The sequence below is a fragment of the Stylophora pistillata genome, chromosome 3 (genome assembly GCF_964205215.1).
Source record: "Stylophora pistillata chromosome 3, jaStyPist1.2, whole genome shotgun sequence".
In the NCBI taxonomy this organism is placed as follows: domain Eukaryota; kingdom Metazoa; phylum Cnidaria; class Anthozoa; order Scleractinia; family Pocilloporidae; genus Stylophora; species Stylophora pistillata.
The window spans coordinates 12,496,222-12,523,954 of record NC_142521.1 but is presented as its reverse complement, the minus strand read 5'-3'; the positions used below and the strand labels follow the sequence as shown (position 1 = coordinate 12,523,954).

Below are 27,733 nucleotides of genomic sequence, written 5' to 3'. Positions count from 1 at the left end.
CCAGCGCTCTATCCATTGAGCTAACCGGCAGGCGGTTACTGGGATTGGAGTCGGCTATACTATCCACTCCGCAAAAACTGGTTTGATTTGACCCCAAATCAACTTTTCTAAAAGGGTTTTCTCGGTGGCTGTAAATCCCTTTATTTCCTTTACTAGCCGAAATATAAAAATTGTACTATTTTCAATCGCATTGTTTTAAGTGAAGAGTGAGAATACGCAACTAAGAGGTAGCGCGAAAAGGCGGACAGATGGAGATAAGCCAGACCAAGAAATAATTCTTGCCCAGAGAAAGAGGTTAGGGTCAAACTATAGAAAGAACTCCACCGACATGTCTTTTTAGGGTTGACATAGGATAGATGAAACGTTTTGTTTTTGAAATTTGTACAGAATGGCAGACCAACTGAGGTAATCTACAGCTATTATCAAATTGTAGGCAAATAGAATTAAACTGAATTTTCTTTCAACGCTTTGAGATCTAAAAAATCAAGTTTCACACTAACCCTGGGTTAACCCACCTATGAACAACCCAGCCTAGGGGAATAAACTGCGAAAAAAAAATCTCTAAAACACGCATGCTCGGTAAAACGAGCTTCGGAGTCCTCCAGTAGATGCTGCTACGAATCGAGAGGGTCGTAATATTCACAGTTTAGTTTATTCACGAGTTTTTCATAAATCTCACATAATATCTTGCAGATTAAGAGCAAGGTAGTAATATCACTTACTTCCCGGAAGTAGAATGTGTTGCGAAAACAAAATAAAAAAAAAACAAACAAACAAAGCAAATCACTACAAAATCTCCGAATTTATTTGTGACCTTGAGACAATATGAATGATCAGTCACTTACGCAAGGAAACACTTCTCCCATTTCACTTGTTCCTTCCAAACAGAAAGAACTAAATGCCTCGTGGGCAGAAAACATCTACAGAAAGAATTCAGTGTATGAGTACTTAAACACAGAAAGCGTTGAATCTGTCTACGATATCAAGAAATATTGTGGCAAATTCCTGAAGAGGAGAAAAGAAACTCTCACTAATCCTTCCTAAAAACCGTTAAAAAATAAACAGTATTTTTGAAGACGGACGAAACCACGGTCACGTGACTAAAATGACAGCATGACTCAACCAATCACTATGGTTCGTAAAAAGCTATTAACGTCAACTGTTGAATGAATAGAAGCAACAGATGTAAGGAAAAGCTTCCCCATAGTCGCTTGATATCGGGATGAAATACTAAGAGCTGCCATAAACAGGCCTTTCTCGAGTACTAGTGTGCCAAGTAAAATTAACTTAGTGGTTAATTTTTAAAGAGAGACCTGAAGTCGACCCTTAGATGGATCAAAAACAAAACCAACTTAAAACTATCTATTCAACGTAGGTATAATAGGTCGGACTGTCAACTCATCGCCGCCTCGGTCCCCGACTTCTACTTCGGCTTTTGCTTCGTTCTCGCCGTCGATTTCTTGGGGATCGTGAGCGCTGTTTCTCTGCAGTGTCCCGTTCCCGTTTTTCTTTCTCACGCTCCAATTCCCGCTCTTTCTCTCGTTGTTGCTGTCTTTCTTTGCGTTCTTGTTCCTCTTTGTCTCTTTCTTCCTGTCTAGCTTTCCGTCTTTCCTCTCTTTCCCGTTCTCTTGTCGCGATCTGTATAAAATAAAAAAAAATAAAAAAAGAGGAGTAAAAACGTTTTCGTCTTATTCCCGGTGTAACTTAGAATAAACGCTACCGTCCGGTAATAGGCAATAAAAATCCAATAAGATCCTCGAAAAAAAAAAATCTTCTTTAGTTGACTTCTTTTCACGTGGGAATGACGAAGGAAGTACCTGAAGGCTCACACATTTTCAAAATCTGAAAGATCGAATTGGATCCTTAGTTGCTAAGGAATCCGCCATAATGGCGAAAAGAGCGCGCATAGGGGTATGCAAAATAAAGTCGAGTTCCAATTATTTATTTCGTTTCATTTTGCGTACGCCGAAGCACATTGGCGGATGTTTGACCTTTCGCATCTAATACATCGCATCAAAATGTCCATGCCCAGAGAAGCCATCACATTCAGACTGTTTTCCTTAAACAATTCTTGCCCGGCTCTCTGTCACGTGCATTTTGACGATGGCTTAACTGGCCAAAAGTTGATCCGACGCAACACTCATTGCAAGGGCTTCCCACAGCGTACTGATTAAGTCACAAACGTTTTACAGAAAAACTAACCAACAATGAAAACGCAAAACCGTAAAGTAGTTCAGTGTTACTTTTGTTCGTAAGCGCGGTTGAGAACAGCAAGAGAGGGTTGGGAATGAGAAGTCACAGAGTAGCATGCCCTGAGGGCTGACACTAGCACAAACCTGTTCATCTGTCAGTGGCAGCCAGTACAAGCAGGGTATGGTCTTCGTTTTTTTGAACAGATTATCTAGCAGGTTACCAGCGTTCTTCTGATCTTCTTCTTCTTCTTCTTCTTTTTCTTCTGTTTCCATCGGCTTTTCTTCTTCGACTGAATAAAGTAAACGCGAATGGCCATTTAGAGTATTGTCTGAGGTAATCCGGGATTATTTTCGTTATGCTTAACTTCGAGCTGTGATTGGTCCAGAAAACTCGCGCCACTTTTTCAACCTTGGTTCCCCCACGTTTTTCCCACGTTTTTCCCGCGCTTTAGGCAATTTACTTGTTTTCGCTTTGAGTTCTCATTGGCTCTTAATCTATTTTCCCTTCTTTTGATTGGCCAATGTGATTAATTTGGTTTTGGTATTACAACTCTTAATCGAAAAGCGCTCTAAGTTTCCTTCCTTTCCATGTATCATGTTACACGACCATATCAACTCCGCTGTAATTTTTATCGTGTTTAAATAAACGTTGCTGTTGTTATCGTGGTTCACTGCGGGGGAATCAGAGTATATTATTTCTCTTGTGCAACACTGGTGATTTCTTTTATCTAAATTTTGCTTCAAATTCAATTAGGTTGGTGGCTTTGAAATTCACCATCTCCTATATTACAAGGACAACTTTGTTCAATGTTTGGCACCAATGAACTAGACAATCACTTGATGTAATTTTACACAATAAGTACCTGAAGGTTCTTTTATTTCATCCTTCTCCGCATTCGCTTCTCGTTCTTTTTCCTTCTTGCGACCGAGAAAACCTTCTGTATCTCGCGCCATCTGTAAAAAAAACCAAAAACAAATGCAATAAACAAAACGAATCAATTCATCAACGTCTCTCTTTCTCCATAAACGATACGTTTTAACAATGCTGCCGCATCTAACAGTCTCGCGTACTTAAGTAAGAATTTAGTTCATGGTCTGCCTTTCTGTAAGTCTACCGCCTCCCAGTTAGCTCAATGGATAGAGCGCTCGACTGTTGTGCGGGAGGTCGAGGGTTCGAGCCCCGGCCGGACCAACACTCAAGGTCTTAAAATAATTGAGAAGAATATGCTTCCTTTCTATAACATCAAGAAATGGTTAGATATTCTAGTCTTCTCGGATAGGAACAAATAAATTGAGGTCTCGTCTCCTGCAGGAGGGGTAGGAGACGTTAATTTCCCACGCACGAGATAACTGTGTGATGAATGTCCTTCCCCGGGGTGGGATGGGTGGGTTGGGTTTAGGTGGATGAACCTGGTAGGGGACTACGTGTCCTATTGTTCTCCCACCTGTACAATGTACAAATCCCCGGGTTGGGATGGGTGGGTTGGGGTTTAGGTGGATGAACCTAGTAGGGGACTACGTGTCCTATTGTTCTCCAACCTGTACAATGTACAAATCCCCGGGGTGGGATGGGTGGGTTGGGTTTAGGTGGATGAACCTGGTAGGGGACTACGTGTCCTATTGTTCTCCAACCTGTACAATGTACAAATCCCCGGGGTGGGATGGGTGGGTTGGGTTTAGGTGGATGAACCTGGTAGGGGACTACGTGTCCTATTGTTCTCCAACCTGTACAATGTACAAATCTTTAGAAATACCTAAGCGGTTCAAAGCTTACAGTGCCCAAGTACCTAAACGAAAGAGTCTGTCAAAGTGTTTCACTTCACACTTAAATCTAATGATGACTGTCGCGGTAGGTGGTGGTTTCACCCGGCGGAAACTTACCCCCGAGTTGATTCGCCAAAACGGAAGTCAATTCGAAATCATTTTCCGGATGTAATCAGCATTTAGAGGTCAGAAAAGTTCTTGAAATGTCTCGTTGCCAGTAAGGCAATGCAGCATTAAGGGTTGAATTTAACTCCAAAATAACGTTACCTTTCAAACTACAAAATTACAATTTAAACTCACGATGGAACAGCTGAAACCTTTTACCAAGAGACAGTCACAATCCCACTAACCTCATCCTCATCAGCGTAATCAACATCAAGGATTTTTGGACTTGTTGCCGGCCACTTGATACCATGCAGGGCTTGTCTGGTGGCCACTGCATCATCCTCATCAGTGTACTGTTGAAAACAGAACCCGAGAGATAAAAAAAAAAAATTAACCTCAAAAAGTGATTATGTAGTTGCTCAAGATTTTAAAAACTAATCAGGGGAGAGATTGTATAAACGAAGATTCGATTACAGGTTGCAAAACCTAAACCAAAGTAAAACAAAACGGCGATCACAGTGGAGCAGAATATCACAGTAAACCAATAAGAACTCCAAGTAAACGTAAGTCAGCTGCCTGATGAGGAGGGAATTAAGAGTGAACATGTAAGGATTCGTTTTTAGTTCTGGAGCGGACAGATTGGGAAGGTGGCGCGTGTTTTCTAGACTAATCACACTTAAGCAAAACTACTGCAATTTTTTCGCTTCTCATATGAAAATTGTTCGTTATTGCAACTACTCCCCCCCCCCCCGAAAGCCCTATTGAATCCATAAATTGAAGCTTTGAGCAATCGACAATTGAGTGTCGGATCTAATCGAAGATTACGTAGGTTTTCCTATACTTCGCTCTGTGATTGGTTCAGAATTCTCGCGCCATTCTCTCAACCAATCAGATGTAAGACAAAACCCAAACACGACTTGGTCGCGCGCGTTTTCCCGCGCTTTAGGAAGTTTGGTTGTTTTCACTTCGAATTCTCATTAGCTCTCAAAGACATTTTCCTTTCTTCTGATTGGCTCTTAATTACGACACTCTAATTGCAAGCGCTGTTCTTTCTTACCACAACGTAGCAATGTGACTTTATCCTATCGATCCAAAATCCATTCTCCACCAAGGTTCCATGTTTGCCAAGCAGGTCTTTGAGCTGGTTCTGTGTGAAAGGTCGCACGAGGTTCTTGACATGAAGTGTCTTACACCGGGGATTTTTAGCGGGCGACGGGGAACGCTTCCCTGCTGCTAGTGGGGATTCCTCTTGGACTGGGGCTGACAACCCCCTCGGATATGGATTATCTTCCGGTTTGTGCTCTGAAGGCTCTAATAGTAAAATAGAAAAACAGTCAGCGGTATCGAACATAGAAAAAAAAAAAACAAATAATAATACAGGCTCTACTCTAACATAAATAGTCTCGACATAAAATAAATACCATAGGCATTTTAATCATATTTCTCCAGAGTTGTTCCACTGTAATGCTTATGAATAAATTCCTGTTGGAAACCAGCATTTTCTAGAAATTCCTCTTTGATAAGTCTCTTGAAGTTTTGACTAGGCTCATTTGTAGACTGAAAATGAGGGCATATCCAATTGCAATGCTCTTTTGTAACAGTATCATGCGAAGTGAAAAGGGAGAACTTGAAAATTTCTAATTTAAGTGCTCTGTATAGTGCAACACAGAAATATAGTCTGAATTTTTTTTCAGTTAATTTAATCAATTTTTCCTATGGAAAAAGGATAATCTGCAGTTGTAAAAAACACATTTTTAAAATCTTCTAGTACTTAGTTGAGCATGTTACTAATTTTAGGGACCATCAACGTTAATACCACTCTAAGTTCTACCTTTGCCTATCAGGGTGCATTATATCTAGTAAAGAAAACAAATGGTTCCATTCAGAAATTACCACGAGCATTTTACTGCGTGGAAAAACTCTGGTCCATCACTACAACAACATAAAATTCTTCAATTGGTTTTCCTTGTTTTAGTGACTGACCTCAAATTTGGGTTGAAAAAGTAGAAAAAAAAATGCAAGAAACCGCGAGAAAAACTGCCCTTTTTTTCGCATTTACAGACTAAACATTTGTGTCACCAAACAAGAAAACTATTCAGAAATTCTATTAACCTCTAAAATAAAAATTATTTGGAAAATACTCCTCTACAAGAGCTTGTAAAATGGTTTGCGGCTGAAACACAGAATTGGTGGGGGTAGGCACAACCACAGAGGAACTTGAGAACATCGATGCGTACATTCAACCTCCTCACGGATACAGCAAGTCCCAGAATCAACCCATCTGATACAGCAGAAATTGAGCATATGATCTTTCCACCTTTAGAAATAGCAAATGTTTTTTGTCTGTAACTGTGGGATTCAAGTTAGTCCACAGCTTTTGGTGATTTTCTTTGACTCAACAAAGTCTAACACTCTATGTAGAGAGGTTACACAATCTGCTTCCTGACAAGACAGGAAAGTTCACTTTTGCCGCATTAACTTTTTCAGTTAATATCTTTGTCTGCATACATTTGTAGCTTTGCATCTTGAGCATTGTAACACCGTACTATTGCTGTGTTCATTGTTTGGCTAGCTAGAGCACTTGATGATAAATTTTCATGTGGTATGAAGATTGGAATTTACCCATAGCCTCTTCTTTTCCTTCCACCAAGATGCGCTGCAGTCCCTTGTTCTTTACTATGCAACCATTGACAGTTAGTTCTTCAATAAGTACAGTGTCCACTATAGACAAGATGAGGAGTAGTTCAAGTAAAAGGTAACTACTGAAATCTCCAATGACAATGGATGCAAGCTCTTCAGTGGTTTATGTCAGAGTTGTTGGCCACAGTGTCAGTAATTCCACACAATCATCAGGAAGTTGAGCCAGACTGTCTCTTTTGTATGTGTGACTTTTGATGTACAATGCAGTAATAACAGGTTTTTTGTCCTATTCGTCCCCATCATCATGCAATACCAGTAGAAAGGTCTCCTTGGTTTGGTCAGTGCAACTTTCTGCTGCTGAACAAAGAACATCTATTGAGGCATTGCAATCGTTGAGAAGCTTCAGAAGGCAGTCTATTTTGCAGCTTTCTCCATGATATGACCTAAAGCTGCAAACTCAACTGTATTCATTCGTCAGGGGGGAGAGTACATAACCATGGCACTGCGTATCACACCACACACCAAAAATGCAAACAAATTCTTACAATACTGAGTTCCAATTCTTTCCATTTTAAGAACAGCAGTTGCTCCAAGATACTGTGGAGGTACTGCTCTGTGGAGGCATTGTTGTTTGTGTACATTCCTGATGGATAACACTGCATGGTGGTTTTATAGCCAGTGGTAAGGAATCCTTTGCAACATGCCTTGTTTCAAGTGCTTCATGTCATCTTCTTTTCATTTTTTAATGGTTCAAGACTCATGTTCACCAGCAACACCTCATGACATGTGATCACATATTGTATATCACTCAGTTCATGGCTATTCAATTTGTCTGCTTGCCATGGTTTAATCGCTTGATTATTGAAGTTGCATCTTTTGTTTTTATTTTTTTTTCAACTCAGAGCACCCAGCTGGAATGACCCCAAAGAAAACCTCCCGCACCGCATGCCACAGAAAAGGGTTCATCATGTACAAAGGGACAGAGTGCAAGGCTGGCGTTTTAGGACACTTTCTACTTGTAACTGCTGCTGTGTGCAGAAAGGTTAGACAGACAAATAGAGTTCCTCAGAGAAATGCAAACCAAGTGTAGTGGCAGCTTTCTAATGGCCTTGCACATTCATGGTTATTAAAGAGTAGTAAACCTCATATTCCTTAGTAAGGGGATATGAAGCAAGTAACATCATTCAGTGGTGCATGGCATTTTGCTCAAACCAGTTTGATTGTTTTTTTCTCATTTCAGATTATGATCATTAAAACAACAAAAGACTGAAAATATGGAGTAACAAAAAATTTGACCAATTTGCCTTACAAGTCAACTGGGTCAATTTTGTGCTATATACATGTAAAACCACACTGTAGTTTGCTTAGTAGAATGACTAGCCTGCAACAAAGTCAAGGTCATTCGAAAGTTGCCATGCTGCACTTGTTCAAACAGTAACCACTCTCATTATATTAAAGGAATATCACACAATAAAAAAATTTACATAAATGTAGGTAAGTGGTAATAACAGTAACCTAACCAGATAAACACAAACATTTGAATACCTTCCTCAACCTCCATTTTTAATCCTTCCGGTTCAGTTTCCATGACAACAAGCTTCCTTTGAAGCTTGATAGTCTTCTTCTCTTCCACCTTCACAATTCTGTCTTTTCTTCTCCTTCCCTCGTCTTTCACTTCTGGTATTGTTTCTGCTGATATTTCTTCTTTCTCCTCCTCAGTTTTCTGTTCAGTCTTTCTCTTTTCTTCTGGTTCCTCCTCTTCTTCATCATTATCATCACCTCTTATATCCATGACTGCTTCCAGAGCAGGGGTAGTGTGCACTTGCACTCCTGGAATAAGATCCTGTGCAAAGAGGGATCATCTCTCAATAAAGTACTGAATAAAAGCCCTGCCATGACATTCAAATCCTGGCAGCATACGAGATATTCATTTTTTTTTTTTGGTGGATTTGCTCTTAAATTACTCCTCAATAGTGGAGTATCTATTTAAAAGTCATAAATTGGCTCCTATTAGAATCCCTTTTTTTGTTCTGGGAATCATTGTAGTAGAATCTATAAGTCCCTAAAGCTTGTTATCCAAGGAATCTTTGCCTTTGTATCCCTGATGGAAAAAATCATCTCTGAGAACTACATTGTACATCACAAGAAAATGATGGATAGCAAAGGAACTGATAGGTTACCTTTACCCTTTCATTCCCAGGATCTCCCCAGTACTTCCCTAACTGTCTGCCATACAATTCTTATGATATCTTTGGAGAACTTCACATACATTGTAGGATCAATTTAAAACCCCTCCTTAATATTTTTGTTATTGTCTGCTTAAAATTGCATTGATACTGTAAGAACAAATTCTGAATTTATCACTTAAGGAAGTTTACGGGTGAAATGCAGTCTCTAGTAACAATGATTACTTGAAGTTAACCAGTAGAATCTACCACTGTCAAATGACTGCAAAATACCTTAAGTGAATCAGTGCTAATGGACAAAGATGTTTTCTTGCTTGATGTTGATGATCCCCATCTCCTTTTCCTTGACCCTGGTTGACCCTCAGATGTAGGAGTGGTAGGCAGAGACGTTCCTTAAACATCAAGAAAATCAGATACAAAATACTACAAACAGGATATGTAACATGAAAATCACACACAAGGACACTTACTTGGTATGTTTATTTTTCTTTTCTTGGTTACAACTGGAGAGGTAGGCTTCTGTAGAAAACAAACATGGTCAAATTGACTGGATATTCAAGAAAACCACATGTATTTTAATCTAAGAACATGTGCAGGTGAAAGAATTAAAATGCAAAAGGCTTGCCAATATCATTTCAGGCTGTATATGTACACCTGTAACAGGTAGGATTGTGCCACAAATTCTGGCAAATCCTGAATAGCAATGATGGCTTTCTGTTGAATTCTAAGCAATTCCAAGTCAAGCACTTATGTCACTCTAAAATTCTTTTAATTCCCTGTAGACCCTTCTAATTTCATTTCATGCACATGTACTGTTCTTCAAGTAATTTTATGCAACTTGTTTACCTGATGAATGATCAATAAAATGTACCCAGTGATTAAAAAAAAAAAAATTGTGAATCTCAATGTTATAATTATTTCCTGAAACCTTCATGTAATAAGCTTTTAAAATGCCCAACTAGGCCCGATGGAAACCAAGTTTCAACACTGGACTAGGCAGGCTCAATAGCTAGCTGAGGTTTTAGGAAATCAGCCCATAGATTGTGAGATGTGACAGTCTTCCAAGAGATGTGTGGACTTTCACTAAAAAACATAAGTTTCCTTCTTCAACTCATTCCAGCAAAATGATTTAAACAAAGACTGGACTCAAGACAGAGGAAGAAATTAAGCCTTAACTGAAATCACTTGAAAGTAATGTATGCACAAACCTGTGGTGATGGAATTTTTGGCTCCTCCACAACAGCTTTGTCCTCTTCACTTGGCTCAACTTCAAAAGTGTTTTCTTCTGCAGGAGATGGTGGTGAAACTGCTGCTTTCTTCTTAAGAGACTCACTAGACACGTCCCCTTCCTTTTCCTCACCAACAGCTTCATTTTGCCCTCCATCCTCACGTTCCTCAACAACCTCTTTCTTTTCATCATCTTTAACATCAATCTCCTTTTGTTCTGCAACTTTCCTTTCTCCTTCCATTTCAACATCTGCTTTTTCATCTTGTCCTAACTCTGGTCTCTCATTAGCAACCATATCTTCCTCTTTCATCATCTCTTCTTCTTTTGGAGCCATAGACACAGATTCCTTTGACTGCTCCTCAACATTCTGAACTGGGATAGATTTGCTTTCCTCTGCAACTACAGGGGTAACCTTTACCTCAGTCCTCGAATCATTGGAATAATTATAGTTCAACAGTGATGTGGGTCGTTCCTGTTCATGATCATCTGATTCCTGGCTTGATGAACTTGAAGACTGTTGAGCAGAGTCCTGCTCATTATCTGATGAGCTTGATGACTCAACCTCTGGTTCAACGACAGGCTGAGGAACTTGATGATTCAAAGCATGTGCTAAAGGTTTCTTGTCTGCCATTGGAGGTAATTGATTCAAGGCTTGTTGTTCTCGTGGTTGTTGATATATCATTTGGGGTGGTGGAATTTGGGCTTGAGGCCACTGTTCTCTGAATTCCTTCACTTGAACAGGTGAGGTTATTTGCTGATGATGAAAAACAAAATTGAGATGAAGAAAGACCACTAAAATCATGAAAAACAGAGGCAGAGTGGTTGAGAAGACAGATTCCTGAAAACCATTTAATTACATTTCTAAGTGCAATGGCATCCTTAAGAGGGTAGCCGAGGAAAATATCAAGACTGGAAGTAAACTCTTTCAATTTCCCACATGAGGGTACACTGTAGGCAGGTAATTAAACTTGTGTATCCTGGTACCCTTACCCAGGACCTCTAATGAGAATCCTGCTCCAAAGAAAGTTACAATTTTTGCCCAACAAGGAAAGCTGCCTCCTTGGACAAGCCTGTTGTTCCCTGAAACTGTCCAACCTCAATCACCGGACTCACGGGGATTGGACATAATAGTCTGAATAATTGAGAGTCCAGATAGTTGAAAATATGAATCTAACTGTTAGTAGATAATGGGACCAAAGAAGCAGGTCTGGGTAACAGAAAAGTCTGGACAATTGAGGTCCTGATACATTCACTCATTCAACAAAACCGCAAAAAAGGGTTCATGACCTTACAGTAAACACTTTCTGTAAACTAACTATTACCACATCCTGGGAGAAAGCATTATTTGTAGTAAAAAAAGAAACACCGAATCTATATCAGAGTCCACCAAAGTATATTCTATACCTGTTGCTGGTGCATCATCATCTGCTGCTGGTTCATCATAACACGAGGTTGATTCAACAATCCCTGTTGCTGATTTATCACTCCTTGTGGAATACCCATCGGCTGGACAGGGAAACCACCTTCCAAAATAATGGCAAACATTGTAAGTCTTACTTTAGGTTAAAGTAAAACCTCTCTCCTGCGAGAGAACATTCATAATGAACCCCAACAATGCTGCCCTAAAGAGAACTAACTCAAACTGAAAGACTACAGGCCTTGATCACCTGGGTAACCAAATCACTGATAACGTCTACAAGTATTGTGCTAGCATTATTAGGTAAGCTGAATGAACATGGAAAATATTAGGTAAGCTAAAAGAACATGGATGGATTACTCTGCATTCTATGAGGACACATCACAAACATGTGGACTGTGTTAGCTCTATTCTATAGCATACCAGGTTGTTGCTGTTGCTGCATCATGGAATGAGGCCAAGGCTCTCTCACCCGTGCAGGAGCTTGCTGTGGAACAGGATAGCTCTCAAACCCTTCTTTCATTTCCATTTCCTTGTCAATGGCCTAAAATGTGAAATGAAAAGATGAAACAAAGGAATGAAGAACCCATACCAGTTAGAGGGGAGAATTAAAATCTGATCAAGGGGTTTGATAAGAAGGAAATACTTGAAGGATATTTGTTTCACTTAACAACAAATTTTCCAAGCTTAATGTAAACGTACATGTATAACAGACATGATCTAAACTTAAATCTTTGGAGTAAAAGAATAACAAATCATAACTGCAGATATTTTTCTTTTTTGGACAGTATCTGCCTTGAAAATAACCATGGTGAATGACAAACACTTATCAAATTAATAGCAATCAACCAGACAACCAAACAATCAACATCTGTTAAAAGGATTGATAGTAACAACTTGCCCCATGCCACTGAACCTCTCACATCTTTCCACCACACAATTTCTATAATAATCAAGGTTTTTAGTCTCCTTCACAATGCCATTTAGACCTACAGTAGATCAGTCCTTAGTTGTTTAAATGGTACATAACATCAATTAAAGGATAACTTCCTATCCAACTAATGCATGTTATAGAAATTTAGTTGGTGATCTGATGGACAGCACTGGCCACCCTTTTTCACAACCCATTGCAGGAAAATAACCTGTGTTGTGCTTTCGCAGTTTTGCCTCTCAGTCTCAGTTTAAGGGACTTAGACTGTAGGGTTTCTGAAAGCACCTAGCAAAATTTTAGCTGATAGAAAATTCAATCCTAAGGTTTCTGGGTAGTTATTGCTGAGAGTATAATATTAATAGAAAGTGAAATCATTTTGGGAAAGTCACTTTTTACACAGTGTAGAGAGAAGTTTCACTATTCTTGCAAATAAATTTCAGACACTACATTACATCGAAGAAATATGATTTTAATGTTCTCTCTTTGCATTATAATCCCGACTGAGACATAAATGAATTTCATACAGATCATAAACCTCGATTATCTGCCTTTTATGGAAAAATATTTGTGTAAAACGCGATTTTCTTCACATTAGTCAATGACTAGGTGATTCGAAATTGCATTGTTCCGCTATTGTAAATTGTACATTTATCAAAATGGCTAAAATTTTCTCCTTTTCTAGTTTGAAATATTTATGCCTTAATCAACTCTCTCATGACAGAAGACAGCAACAGCTGACAATCAACAAAGAGCTCATCTGCAAAAGCAACAAACATGGAAAAGGAGGTGATACAGTCTACGATTTTTTCCCGGTTTGGAGAGCTCTACGTTACCTCTTGTAGCCTCTCAATAAGAACCCCTTTGTTTCCACTTTTCTTGAGGCCGCGTTTTTCCAGCTCAACTTTAAGTTCATCGACTTTCAATTGAGAAAGTCGCCTTCCTCCGATTGTAATCTCCCGTTCCGCCATGTTGGATTTTGAACCGCGTGAAGATTATCCGGGAATTTTCATGCGTTATGAAAAGCATTGTCGAGCGGTTGCAGTCTCAACCTCGTTTCCAGATTCCCCTCTCCTCTAAGTTTCTAAGGTTTTTATCAATATGACGTGAATCAAAAAATACAATAAATCAATAGACAAAAGAAACTGGAAGTTTGTAAGAGTTGTGGGAAGAGTTTGGCTAAGCTTTTGGTTTCACTCTGTTATTATTATGTCAGTGCTTTTAAATACTGTCGCATTTTTTGACACCCAAGGCTAACTCAAAGGACGTTTACACGGCAGAAAAATCGGGTACGGACGTGTGAAAAAAGTAGTACGGACCGCATAATTTTAGCCGTTTACACGGATGATGTTTCACCACGGGTCGGACAGAAAGAGGCATAAGGACCAAGTTAGCAAGGTTGCGTTTACACGGCAGTTTTTGGAGGACCGGACGAATTTCTTGCATGGGACTACAGTATTTGGTACAGCTGTGTGCTGTTATCGAACATGCGTACCGTATTTACTCGAATAAGCGCCGCCGCGCTTATTTAAAAATTGTATCAGACAAATTTACTTTTTCTATATTTTTATTCAACGGTACACTTTCTATCTGTCAATTTTCCAATGGACTGATGCTAAACTGATAGTAAATCTAGAATTACGAGAGAAATTCATGCGGTGAAAAAACCCCGAGCGTTTCATAACCCGAGCCATAGTTAATAGAGGGGACTGGTCCCCTCTACTAACTATGTCCGAGCAGAGAAATACAGTCACTTTGAACTAAAGAACATCAAATTTAAAGAATATAAATTGCCGATGCTGTGTTTTTCCTGGTTATACGGAATTCCTCGAATAAGCGCTGCATCGGGGGTGCGGCGCTTATTCGAGTAAATACGGTAATTCTTGTAAACAAAATGGCGACGCGTGCTGCAAGAAATTGGTCCGGAACCGTGTTATTTCTGGCTTTGGGGCCATAGACGTCTATGGCCCCAAAACAAGAAAAAACACGGGTCCGTACCCATCCCCCAAAACATGGTACGGATTGTTTACACGGGCCAAAACGTCAGGTCCGTACTCCTTTTTTGACAAGTCCGTACCCGATTTTTCTGCCGTGTAAACGGCCTTTCAGTTTACTGTTTAGGGGTTCGGTCTTGAGGCGATACATTTGCCTAGAGGTCTACCCAACTTAGCACTACGTTTCAATAGAATTATCGTCCTTGTTATCTCAATATATGCTCTCCGTAACATACAGCGTTGAAAATCACAGCTTGCACGGCATTATCACGCGCACTTGATATGAATCGTCGTTCGAAAAACTACTTTCTACCTATCCGTAATTAACATCCATATATACATTTTCAATGCGCGCGCACTTGCTGATACACGGCAAGAAGCTTTTAAAAAAAAAATCAATCGTTGTCCAAAGAAGCGCGACATAATTTTGTCAAGAATGTTGATATTTTGAGAAAACAGCTTTATGCCTGTTCTAATGACATTCAATTCAAAGTTTCCAGCTTACTTCCCACCGTTTATGAGGTTGAAGCTTACTTCCGACCGTTCATGAGGTTGCCATAGCAGTATGGATAGATCAAGAATTCCTCGTCCAAAATTTAGATGAATGACCAACGTAATACGCATCAACAAATAAAAGAAAGCTAGTGCCAGTAGAACAAAAATTTGACAGTTGGTGCACGACGATAAAGTCCATTCCGTTGGAGTGGCTGTTACACTTTAGCACTTCAAGCTACTAATTACTTGTGGCCAGAGCTCATTAAGAGCCATTTGTCTACCGCGAGGCAAATTACAGCTTATTTACTCGAATTCAGTTCATTAACAAATTTGTTAACATATTTGCATTACACTTTGCAAATTGTAAATGGTATTTGTTGAAGGCAAATTTGCAATAACACTCAAAGAACGTGCGAAGAGAGCCAAACTCTTCTAGCTACAAGGCACCAGAGAGAATCCTTTTGATTGAAATTTAGAGTTTTCTTACTCGGCGCAACAAAGTCCGCTGTGAAAGTGATGCGGTTTCATTTGGTATCCTCTGCTCACCGCCGAAAGCAGTCTGAATCCCAAAAAGGTGGGAAAACTGACACTAGTGCTGGGCAAAGCGCGAACAAGAGTGATGAAAAGAAGGCGCTTCACAATCATTCTTCTGTTCAAAGGGCAAAGGGTCTTCGTCGAAAGGTTCACAAAAAGTCCATGTTGAGAAGAGAAAGCACCGATGGGTTTAAAGCGTGCGAAAAAATTATGAGAAAGTTACAGCAGATGTCAAATGCACTGGAGATCTGAGAGGCTTGAGAAAAATTTCGAGAGATTTAAATAATCTACTCGAAAAGCTCCTGTATGTCGATGTGGAGGTCGCCAAAGAGCGAGCCAGAGGCCAGTTTCCTTCCAAAAACTAAAAATGCTTTCGTTTGCCAGAATTATGTAAGCCATTAAACTCAAGCTCATTTTTCAGTTGCACCTCTACTAGAGCCACGTTGCCAAGTACTGCTTATACCCAGGAGGAATATTTTGTGCTTTAGCGAAGCAGTGTATAAACACGGCGCACATTGAGCCTTTTTTCAGAATCTAACAAAACAGAAATCGAGATCACTTACAAATTGCAAAAATAAAATTATGTATCCAAGGCTAGTTCCTAGCACATTTTCATTTTCATTTCAAAAAATTACTCCTCATTAAAAGCGTCGCCGGATGAGCCCATTTAGTTTTTCATACTTTTAAGCACTCATGCGGTACTATAAGTTATTACTTTATCATTATCTATTAGTTCAAAAGGAAATTAAGGCTGAGTCGTCGTTGCGTTTTTTGCGTGCAACGCCGGTTGTTTGTTTTGAATCTCAGTGTTGCAAAATAACAAAATGAATTCAATTTATTATGATGTTTGAAAGCCTTAATAAACCTGTTGACGAGAAACATATTTCGGTAACCTGGCTCTGTTGTGGCAAACTTCGAAACATCATTTGATTCCGCTGATAAGCCCCTATCCCCATCTACAAACGCTGTTAAGCCAATCTAAATACCTATGGGAAGGTTTTTTAACCTTGGGTGAACTGCATATAATTTTTCGCCACGAGAGAACTTGTTGAAAAAGATCATGTCAGTGCCATTCTTATTTATCTTGAAAAGCCTTTAAAATAAGCAGCAACTATTTTCCACTTCATATGTACTTTACTTGTAGTTGTGAGAAAAAAGTATTAAGAAAACTGACGGAATATTTCGTTCCTTATTTAAGAATGATGATAAATTCATAATAAATTATCGACGGCATTACCAGTGGCGGATCCAGGGGGAGGGTCCGGGGAACCGGGACCCCCCTATCTGACCTGACGCTTACAACTTTGAGACAGGATCATACATCACTTTTTAACTGGCTGACTTTTTTAATGACTCCAAGTAAACAGTAAGCGGCCAAGGAATTATAACGTGCAACCGCGACTGGTGGGAGGGGGTGTGGGGGTGTGTGGGAGAGAAGTAATTTGCCTCAAAAGAGTCCAACAGTCCTTTCTGAACCAAAGTTTGGACCCCCCCAATAAAAAATTCTGGGATCCGCCTCTGATTACATAATCTTATTTTACCCAGAATTGAACGTAATGAACAGCACATCATGCAATGTTACTCGATGATTTAATTGAACGAAATAAACTCGAAACCCTTTGAGCGACTTGCTGATGTACAACCTCAGAAAAAAGATTAGCAGACACAAACAATATGACTGCTTGTAACGAAGTGATTTTTAAATTTCCGCTGCTCAATGAGCATTTACTTAAATCTGAAAAGCCAGAAAAATCTACCTTAAAACTGAAGAACACACTCTGTCTAGTTAACAATCGCGATTTGTAACACGAAAACGTATCCTAAGACATTCGAATTCATTCCTCGAGCTTCCACGAACTCCAAAAATTTTTATGATTAAGACTGAAGAAGAATCTTTCTTTAAGGACACTTATACAGGAAAGAGTTTCATTCAAGGGAAACAAAAGCCTTGTTATAACTTGCTACCTTAATGAAAGGGACTCCTCTATTCGAGGTCCTCTTTTAGTAGCACTATGACTGTCCCTAAGGGAGGTTCCATTGGATCCGCCTACTTAACTAAGGAGACTCCTCTATTCAAGGGACACTTCTCAGAGTCTTAGGAGTGGCCCTGCATGGAGATTCCCAAAACTTCATGTTCAAGAGTTTATTTGCATTTGGCCCAATTTCTGTTGAGTCTCTTTGAGCCTCTCCTCCAGTAGTTTCGCTTTTCGTTGTTTTTCTTCCTTTGCCACCTGGAATTCAAGATATTTTATAATCCTGTGCCTATCCATCGATCTGGCGAATTCCAAAGCTGTTTTCCCTTCTCTGTTCTTGAGGAACACATCTGCGCCTTTATCGACGAGCAAACGCACCAGGTTAAAATGCCCGTTCATAGAGGCCGCCATTAAAACTGTCTTTCCGGATTTATCGATCTTGTTGATGTCGGCACCCTTCGCTATGAGAACTTCCGCTACTTCATCGTTTCCGGTTAGGCACGCAACACGCATCAAAGGTGTCCAGCCATTGACTTTGTCTTCTATGTCAACAGGACCTCCATCACGCACGAGCCATAAAAGGAGATCATCATGGCCTCCGTCTGCAGCCCAGTGTACAGCGGTTAATCCACTTTTGTCACGTGTTTCCCACAATGCACCGTGCTGACGTAACAGTCTAGCAGCTTCTTCTTGGCCAGCGTAGCAGGCGATCATCAGGCTGGTCTTGCCGTTAGTGTTCGGGTATTCGGGATCGGCATTGAATTCGAGGAGTATTTCCATCACATCTGAAAAGGATATAATTTGATTTATAGACAAGTTCAACTACACGTTAACAAGCTAAAAGAGATGCAAACTTTTCTTGCGCAAAAATTATGATGATGATTTTCTCCTTGTACTTCTTCGTCGTTTGCCGACCGAGCACCGCTAAGGTCGACAGGGACTTCCTGTCTGTCTTTTCTGGAAAGAATTATGCTAGTCTTCTCCGCAGCCACTCTTTGGGATGTCACACGACGCTTTGAGGAAGTGTTGCGTGACAACCTTTGGAAAATTGCGAGCAATGTAGATAACGTTTGATGAACAAGATTACTTAGGTTTTCAATCCGCTTCTAAATCGTTTATCGTTCACCATATCTTTTAGGCCTCTAAACCTAAACGAGACCCCATGCGCAGGCCAAATAGGGATACTGGTCGAGAAAAGGGGCAATCACGTTTTCCTATCATTGCTCTCAATTTCCATCACCCAGAGATATCTCAGAATAAATTCTTATAATGGCTGCCATGAAAAGTATAATCGCAGTTAATAATTTCGGCACATAATTCGGTCAGTTATGTGCTTTGGAACACATTCTTGTATCTGCATTAATCATCAAACTCTGTTTCAAAAACGAATCAAAAGATTTTGTGTGGAGAAAGCTGACTTTACCTTTCCGAATGTGGACGTAACTGTTACTTACAACAGAGGCGGAAGTGAAAATTTGTTTGTTTGCTTTTTTTTAGCCTTTCGAAAGCCTTTTCGAATTTAAAATCCAAAGTTTGTTTGGCTTTACTGATTACCGCTAAAAAAAAATTGAAATATAAATAAACTCTGATCACAAGTTTAAACGGTTTTTAGTCGATTTTGATACGCATAGGCATGCTATTCAGCTTGTGCGCACGTGCTTTACTTGCATCATTTTCGATTTTTTTTTTTCTTTTAATTCAAAAAGGGCCGAACGCGGAAAGCAGTCTTTCGAATACAGAGTAAAATCGATTACTTTGATTCCATATGGAATTACATGGTCACGTCTTTCTGTGATACCTCAGACAAAAGCTAACGAGGGACGAAGGCTCATATTAGCATAAAAAAAGTAGCTTTTTTTGTGTGCGTTTTTGTAATTATGAAGTGTAAATAATTCTTGACACAATTTGGTTTGCTGAGCAAAATTTCACAATAGCATATCGGATAATATTAAACTAAACCATAGTAACTGACTCTTGATGTCAACAAATCGGTCACCTTTTACTTCTAACGAGATATGCGTTGGCTCGTTCGTGGTCATCGCTTATGGAGACTGATTATCATATAATTATTGGAGACGCTGAATAGATAACCTGTTGTATTATCTCAAATATTCATCATTTCAACTCAGCGGATGCATTAATGTCGGTAATCAGCCCTGTGGCAATGTTTTTTTTTTTTTTTTTTTTTTTTTTTTTTTCACTTTTCAATTATTTCAAAGTCCCTTGACAACCAGAATGTGAATTCAAGTTGTCTCCCTGTTTCGGTAACAACAAATTATTTTCTGCATTTGTTGCTGTTTAAGTGATGATCAACAATGTCTCACCCCAAGACTTCGCGCCGTAAAATAAAATAAATTGTAGTTGCATGAAACGGAGGAGACAGCTGGAACTTTTGTTGTGTAAAGAAGTTTCCTTCTCGTTTAATTTACCTTTGCCGCGAAAAAAAAAAAAAGGAAAGAAAGAAAACTTAATCCGATGTTAATGTACTTGACCGCAGGTAATAAAAGATATAACTGACAGATACAAACCCTTCCAAGACATTTTCAGAAATTCGCTTTGAAGTGTTTAGATTTTAAGAAAACAGTCTTGGCAAACTCATCAATTAATTAAAAATCTCATTTCAAGAAAAACGTTTGACTATAAACCGAGCAGGAGTAAAGCAAAGTGAAGATTTATATCTTTATCCTGTTCCATTTTAGGTTTCGTTTCCTTATCTAAGGGTTTCGTTGCAGGAAATGTTTTCGTGTTGTACAAGAGAAAAAATAAAATAACTAATTATTTGGAATCTTCGCATATTTAAGGAGCCCATTTATCAATAGAGCAATCTAGGACCTTTATTGTTTTGTATAAACAGGGCCTTATACAGAGTACAGCTTCCATTGTCGGGTTGCAAATACCTTAAAAAGCATCGGCGACGTAAGACACGAAGCGGAAACTTCGAAACAAAATTAAAATGTAATCACATAAAAATAAATTCGATGCGAGGTTCGGCGTTAAAACGCAACACAAAATTCAAGTGCGAGAAGAATTTACTCCAACTTTACATATGTAGTTCGACGTAAGCTACAAAAAATTTGCATAAAACTGGATTTATAAAAACTCCCACGGAGTAACCTAAATTTCAGTTTTCGTGTCGGATGATCGGTGAATCTGACCCACCTGTAAATCCCTTTTGAGCTGCAACCATAAGAGGAGTTAATCCAAACTTGTCCATTACCTCAACTACCGCGCTATTTTCTTCCAGAATTTTACGAACGGTATCCAAGTCTTGCCTGGAAACCGCCTTATGCAGCTCGGCTCCGGACGGAGGTTCGTTCGGTGTACAGACAGTTATCGGCTCGCTCCACCCGCCTCCATTCCGATCGCTGTCGCTCTCCATAATTCGCAAACGACATAGGTACTGAGTCATAGACTCCAAGCCTTTGAAAACAAACTGTTGACTGTAGCCCTGGTAGTTGGTCAGTGGATCGAGTGTCGGTCCGCCAGGACAAGGGCTTCGAGCACGACCCTTGTTCAACTGTACATGAAATAATTTCCTCTTCTTGCTGGTGTTATTATTTTCCGAATCTCCCCATTTGAGTTCAATGCTGTTATAGTTTACTACGCCAACCGTGAGCTCCGGAAGAGACATAGTCGCTGATTTATGCAACCGCCGCTTTTAAAAACTGTGATTACCCTCGCACTATTAATAAGGAAACTATAGGATCAATGACTGCTAACTTGACAACTTTGACACGTACTGATGAAGGCTTCTGGATGGATAATCAGTTTTAATCCATTAAGATAAGAGCTACCAAACCAGCGGTTTTTGTCACGCGCGATACCGAAACATGCAAACCCGCTTCCGCTCTCACCTTACTATCCTGTTAAATATAAAACATTTGTTGACGTAAAACATCGTCATCTTGATGGGGGGTATCAAATATTGGTCGTTGTCTACAGATGAGCAGAGTTTCGATATTCTAACCACAAACTAATGAAAATTTCTTTTAAAATCCTAAAGGGCGTAGGAGCTTAATCAATATTATAATTTCCTCAGCTAAATATTTCACGAATCGTGAGCCCAACGAACAAAAATATTTAAATGTATGGCTTTTGTTTAGATCTCAATGCATTCCACTGATTCGCAAGCGCCCAAGGTTAAGTTCAACATGGTGTGTATTAATGTACTTGGAGCAAAATTTAGCTGATGGGAGTTTATTATTCTCAGTTTGTTTTGGCGATGAAGGGGGTCACAATAGAGATCTTGTCTTAAAACGTAACAGCTGTGACTATAACCAACCAAGCGTTGGAAATCATCAGGGGAGTAATAAAAAAATTACTATTTGCGTCATAAAGGTGGGTGTTCAACGTTTCGAGAGACCTCGAAGTTTCTTCGCTTGCATAAAAGAATTAGCTAAGCTGGAAGCTCTGTCCTGTCTACAGCAATATGCAAAAATTTTGTGATTGCAGTAATGTCCCCGTACGTAACTTCCAGAGTCATACCTTAATTTTCGTTCAATCCGTCTGTCTCAACAGTCAATTTTTTTCCTTCAAATCATCCTCTCGCCGTACGCGAGACGCTTCGGGATCCTTATAGCCTGCAGTGCAGGCGTCTTATAGGGTGAGTTAAGGTTATAAGCTCGTGATCGTTTATCCGAACGCCATGTTTGGTTTGGAGTCAGAGTGGACGGTGGGGGTCGGGGGCGGGGGAAGGGCGAGAATAATACAGTGGAACTTCGATTTAACGAAGTCCTCAGTATAACGAACGTTACTCCAGTTTCAGCCCGACTAAAGTTACAGTAAAATGTATGCCACAGAACCTCGATATGACGAAGCAGTCCCTTGATTCCACTGTATTCACTCCCCCACCCCATCCCCTCTTCTTATTTTTGACCGTCACTCACCCTCTTGGTACAAATTACTTTCTCTCCCCAGCCTTTCCCTGCGAATAAAATCAAAGTTGGAGTAACATTTGATCGTATAGGTGAGAGTAGTTTTTAAGAAGGATTGTTATCAGCAGTGAAGACCAACGTTTCGACGACTCGAGCGGTAGTCATCCTCAGAGTCAATGGAGTCACCAGAGTCATCATCAGAGTCTACTGAATCTGGTAAAAAAAACGTCAGTAACCACGCTTGACACCACTCCTTTTCAGGACTAACCTCACCCGAACGGCTACACTCACTCAGACTAGACTACGCGATCAAATGAAAGAATTAAGTAAGCAACGAATTTAACACATTCAGAACCCCAATACTCGGCACTAGGAGAGTTCATCTACCATAATGCCTCTACCCGGTGTTCTTATGAAACGGCGTTTCTACAGGGACGGTTATTTTTAGATACTCAGACTTTCCCATAAGCTTCGTCAGGGATATCCTCGCGTGGCACTAATTTCCTTTACATGGTACCTTTTTCTATTACTGCCTTTCGTCGCCTTCTTCTTCTTCTTCTAACATGGTAATATCATGTGCAAAAAGTAGGACAACTGTCGTATTTAACTTTTTCCTAGGTCTTTCTAAGTCTGCCAACACAAACAACATGGCGCACAGGCAGCCCAAGCTGACGTGACTCTTACCGTGTTGCGCAACGCTTTATATTTATAAAGGTTTGTATTAGTCTCCCTCGCAGCCGTTTTTAGTCTCGTCACGCAACGCTCCTCCCCACAAACACCAACATAGCGCTAACTCGCCGAAAACGCTTCAAAATGGCCTGAGACGCTAGGAATCAACAAAGAAAACAACAAGGCAATAAGGTAAGTCCATTTTATTTCAAAACAAGACATTTTTTCTCTCTTTTGAGGCAAACCGATAACATCCCATACAAACCTTCATAAATATAAAGCGTTGCGCAACACGGTAAGAGTCACGTCCGCTCTTCTAGTAGTGAGCTTGGGCTGCCTGTGTCCAACTAGCCTTCGATCTACATCTTAGTGGATTTCAATCGACCCATCTGGAAACCAGATAGCGGAGAGAATAGAAATTACCAGCAATCAAAGACGTGATATAATCGTTCGATTCCCTGGATTAAAATTCCGGTTTCTCTGGTTAAAAGTAAAAGAAAGAACAGGCCATCTATCAACTACTAATTAAGTCTCAACAAGACCGAGCAATGACATTAGAAGGAATTAGATTCCCATTCAATCAGCTATGGGGACTTCAAAATGAAAATTTTGAAGTGAAGCCAATAACAGTATCAGTCGTTGTTCTGGTCTTAACTTTATTTGAATTAGGCCTGGCTTACAAATGATCGCCCGTTTCGTTTCGATTTACCCAATTTTCATAGCTACTAAATACTATATTTGAGAAGATTAACACTAGCAAACAGGCCTGCTCGCATTCACGCTGCTTTACGAGACTCACGAGCATCTCGCAAATTTCTTGCGCGCCGACACGACTCTCGAACAAACTGGTCAAACGTGGGGCATGAGCAAGAGAATCGATTTTGGTCAGCAGTTTCCCCGAGCAAAATTTTATAGGAAAATGTCATAGAAACAACTGCTGTCACGCCAAATATGTGAAAAAATCTTGATACGTCTATTTAATGATCTGTAAAAGGAAACAAAAGTAGGAAAAAGGAAAGTTCGAGACTTTTCATACACAAAACTATCTAATTAGGAATTACCTGTTGATTTATCATTTTGTTTTGAGCTTTAAAAAGTTACACGGTATTCGAACAGGTTGTTTATGGGACAACTTGGGTTTGAAGGGAAGGATGAAGCCTCTAAAAATTCCATTCCTTTTTCTCAGTTTCTAAGACTTCGTCGTTTATATAGTGATGACTCTGATTTCCACCACAAATCAGAGTCAATGGGCCAGTTTTTCGATAAACGTGGTTACCCTGTTTCTGTCGTTCAAGCGGTTACTACCGCGCTCAACTTACTGATCGACATTCAGCACTACAGACGTCGCATAAGGAAGATTCCGACCGCATTCCATTCACTCTCACGTTTCACCCTCACAACCACTCAGTTAAATCCATCATTCTTAAAAACTTTAGATTACTTCAAAACGATCCAGAGACAAGCACTATCTTTTCGCCACATCAGCTCATTTCATTCAAACGCGACATAAACATAGGCAATTTTTTGGTCAGAAGTTCTTTTCAGACTAATGACCAACCAGTCACTTTTAAATGCACTCGTGCACGATGCAAAACGTGTCCTTTCATTCACAACACTGTTAAAATATCGGGACCTAAACGATCCATTAAGATCACCGATCACTTCAGGTGCATCTCCGCCAATGTAATCTATTGCATAACTTGCACTTATTGCAAAAAGATATACATCGGTGAAACATGCAGAAGACTTGGTGACCGATTCCGAGAACACCTTCGAGACGTGGAAAGGAATGACAAGGACACATCGAAACCAGTCGCTAGACATTTTAATTTACCTAATCATTCTAAGCAACATATGGCAATCTGCGGTCTTTCCTTAAACTTAGGTAGCACGGAAAGCCGTAAAAAGCTCATCTTTCAAACCGGCAGTCTAAATCCCACAGGGATCAACGAACGCTTTTCATTCCACTAATTTATTCTTGTTTTTCTCGTTGCCATGTTCCCACAAATAACGTAGCTCCATTTTCTGCCTTTAAAAGCACACACAACCCACAATTCCTCACTTCGCTCCGACGAAGGGCTAACGCTCGAAACGTCAGCTTTTGTAATCGTTACGGTGGCCAATTTACCATTTCAACTTTGTTGATATATCCAAATTATTTCGTTACTCCAACCGAGGCAGCCCCAAACAGTTTCTTTCGAAACTATCAGCCTTTATTACTCCAAAAATTAGCCTGACAACACGAGTTCCCAGTGAGCATGGATTTCTCTTCTACAACCGCGCCTTTCGTACCAGTCCTACTTATCTGCAAGCTTAACTTAAGGGGGGCGCAACATGCTACCCCGTTCTGTTTTCAGTAGTATTGCGTGCCTCACAACTCCATTTAAAGGTTAGAAATACTTGGAAAGTGAGAGTAATGGAAGCGAGCTAGGTAAGAATAGTTGAAGAGAAATTCTACGCAAATTTAAACTCTATATCATACGAATCTCAAAAAAGAGAGATTTTTTTCATTGGTCGATACAATCTCGCAAATGTGGTGATTCCTTTTAACGCTCTTCGTTGCTTAGCTTCCCTTAAACGACGACAGTTTAGCCATTTCCTCTATCAATATGGCGATCATGTCTTCATCACCTTTCTCTATCGCGATGTGAAAGGGAATGTACTTCTCGACTGTTTCAGCGTTTACATCGGCGCCTTTGTGGATCAACAAACGCACAAGTTCCACATGGCCGCCCAGGACGGCTGCATGCAGTGCAGTCCAGTCCTCGCTGTCATGCGCGTTTACTTTCGCTCCACAATCTAACAACGCTTTCACGCATTCCAGTTTTCCATCAAATGCCGCCTCGTGAATCAATGGAACGCCATTTTTGTTCATCTCATTGACTTTGACCCCTTCCTCTTTGACTATCCTAGGAATCGCCTCGGGATTGTTGGTCATAACAGCATCCCTGAGCGCATTGCTGTAGCTTCTAAGTCGTTCGGTTTTGTATTTGAGTTTTAGTTTGTTCATGCAAGGTTTTTCCACCGAGATCTTTCTAAGAGCTCCACTGTCAGTGCTTGCGGCATCTGGCTCCCAGAAATCGATTTTTATTCTAGGCGTTTGAGGCTTTGCCGCCATTTGAAGAATAGCTTAGTCTTGATTTTCAGTGTTGCTTCGATTGATTAATCTGAGAATGATGTTCCGCGCAAATCGTGCCAAGAATCATATGCCTTTTGGCCAAAAGGCTTAGCGCCCATTTTCCAAACTGTCGCGTGGAGATGGCGGTAACATTTGTTTACTATTTTGCCCTGTCGTTGATTCTTGTCCTCGCGCTGTCGACGTTTAGCTCGGCAAGTTCTTAATGAAAGCTAGGGTTTTTTGACGTGTGCTATACAATGACGCCATCTCATGGGAGAGATTAGCAGGTTGTTGGGCAGAAAGCTAATTTTCATGCAACTTTAGAGGCAAACAACGAAATAGCTCTTGAGATGTCGGAAGATGTCTGAAACTAGTGATAAGTTTGGACTTCCTAAGAACCAATAGTCACGAGATTGTTTCTAGCCTGATTATTTCTGTGCTTGTTGTCTGAAATCGTTATAACGTGCATGTTTTTCACAGCATTAATAAATAACGGCCTCAAACTAAGTCAGTTAATTCTTCTTTTGTTCGGTTTTCGAGGCGTTAATTATTATGAACGAAAGAAATCTGCAAATTACACCCTTTTGGATATTTGAATAAACAAAAACCTTCTAAACGACCAAAATGAAAATACATCGTATCCGGATGCTGTCTGTGCGAAGACAAAAAAATTCACAAAGAAACGACCTTATTCAACAGTTCCTCAATCATGTTCTTTTAAAATAAGAAAGATAATTCCGGATATGCTTTTCAGGATCACAAATCAAAACTAAAACGTACTTTTAAAAAAAAAAATCAAATCGTTTTTTTCAAAAATTATTTATTCTAGTTACGACTATTTATTTAGGAATGTTCTACTCGTTAAAAAACTGCGTAAGATGTGATATATTCTCGTAAACAAAAGAACCGGAACATTTTAATCATACGCAGTCATCCTACGTTTCGATTTAATTTTAAATTCCCAATCATGACGGTTTTTCGAAATAAAAAAAAGGTTGTTTCGTGTATTTCGTGACTTATATTTTATAGTCTTTTGGTTTGCATTACAGGGTGTTAAATAAATTGTTGGGATTCTAGTCTGAAACGCGAAATTTATCTCCCTTAGCAAACCATGCGTGGTTCGAGATTTTTTACCTCTTCTTGCGAATTCCAACCAAGAGGTAAGCAAGCAATTAAAATCATGGGAATTCTGACATGAACGCCACATGTACACATACCATAATATGCGAATTACCAACCCCTCCCCCCTCCCCCCTCCCTTACTAAGCAAGTTTCAAGACGCCAAACTGCAAACTTCGCGAAGAAAAAAAATCTGATTAAATTCAAATGACTGACAGATTTAAGTATGCCAGTTATAACCCAAGGTTAAAAACTCGGCTACAAAGACGTTGACACTCAAAAGAGCTTGGGCCATGAACAACAAGAAATAGCGGCTTCATAGCAAGTTCTCGTCCGTATGCATGACCAGTGAGTTACTTTTTTCATTATTAACGGAGACTGTGATGTTGACACAGTGAAATGTTTTTCAACGATAGATATTTTCTTTCAGGAAAGCGTACATGTGTACCCATAAAGCTCAGAGAGCCCATCGCTCATTATCAACGGTTTTAAGTTGT

At 39.8% G+C, this 27,733-nt stretch overlaps 3 protein-coding genes across 5 annotated transcripts; all 3 read right to left on the bottom strand.

Annotated features, from left to right (window-relative positions):
• Positions 1–633: 633 nt before the first annotated feature.
• On the bottom strand, positions 634–13,461 carry LOC111335229 (uncharacterized). The gene is made up of 12 exons (XM_022941097.2): positions 13,297–13,461; positions 11,956–12,076; positions 11,520–11,638; positions 10,096–10,869; positions 9,358–9,406; positions 9,161–9,279; positions 8,247–8,544; positions 5,119–5,372; positions 4,307–4,414; positions 3,056–3,146; positions 2,337–2,482; positions 634–1,638 (listed from the first exon to the last, which is right to left on the bottom strand). Exons 1-12 carry the CDS (start codon positions 13,429–13,431, stop codon positions 1,399–1,401), a joined length of 2,454 nt encoding a protein of 817 aa, XP_022796832.2. The 5' UTR covers positions 13,432–13,461; the 3' UTR covers positions 634–1,398.
• A 3,595-nt stretch (positions 13,462–17,056) lies between these two features.
• LOC111335242 (fibronectin type 3 and ankyrin repeat domains 1 protein) lies at positions 17,057–22,131 on the bottom strand. 3 transcript variants are annotated; one of them, XM_088752526.1, is made up of 3 exons: positions 21,942–22,131; positions 20,616–21,319; positions 17,057–18,241 (listed from the first exon to the last, which is right to left on the bottom strand). In XM_088752526.1, exons 2-3 carry the CDS (start codon positions 21,085–21,087, stop codon positions 17,619–17,621), a joined length of 1,095 nt encoding a protein of 364 aa, XP_088608652.1. In that variant the 5' UTR covers positions 21,088–21,319; positions 21,942–22,131; the 3' UTR covers positions 17,057–17,618. The 3 variants fall into 3 exon arrangements, with proteins under 3 accessions (XP_088608652.1, XP_088608653.1, XP_088608651.1); XM_088752527.1 differs by having other exon boundaries at positions 20,616–21,138; XM_088752525.1 differs by lacking the exon at positions 21,942–22,131 and having other exon boundaries at positions 20,616–21,929.
• A 2,676-nt stretch (positions 22,132–24,807) lies between these two features.
• On the bottom strand, positions 24,808–26,520 carry LOC148734564 (uncharacterized). Its single transcript, XM_088752528.1, has one exon. It carries the CDS (start codon positions 26,115–26,117, stop codon positions 25,563–25,565), a length of 555 nt encoding a protein of 184 aa, XP_088608654.1. The 5' UTR covers positions 26,118–26,520; the 3' UTR covers positions 24,808–25,562.
• Positions 26,521–27,733: the final 1,213 nt, after the last annotated feature.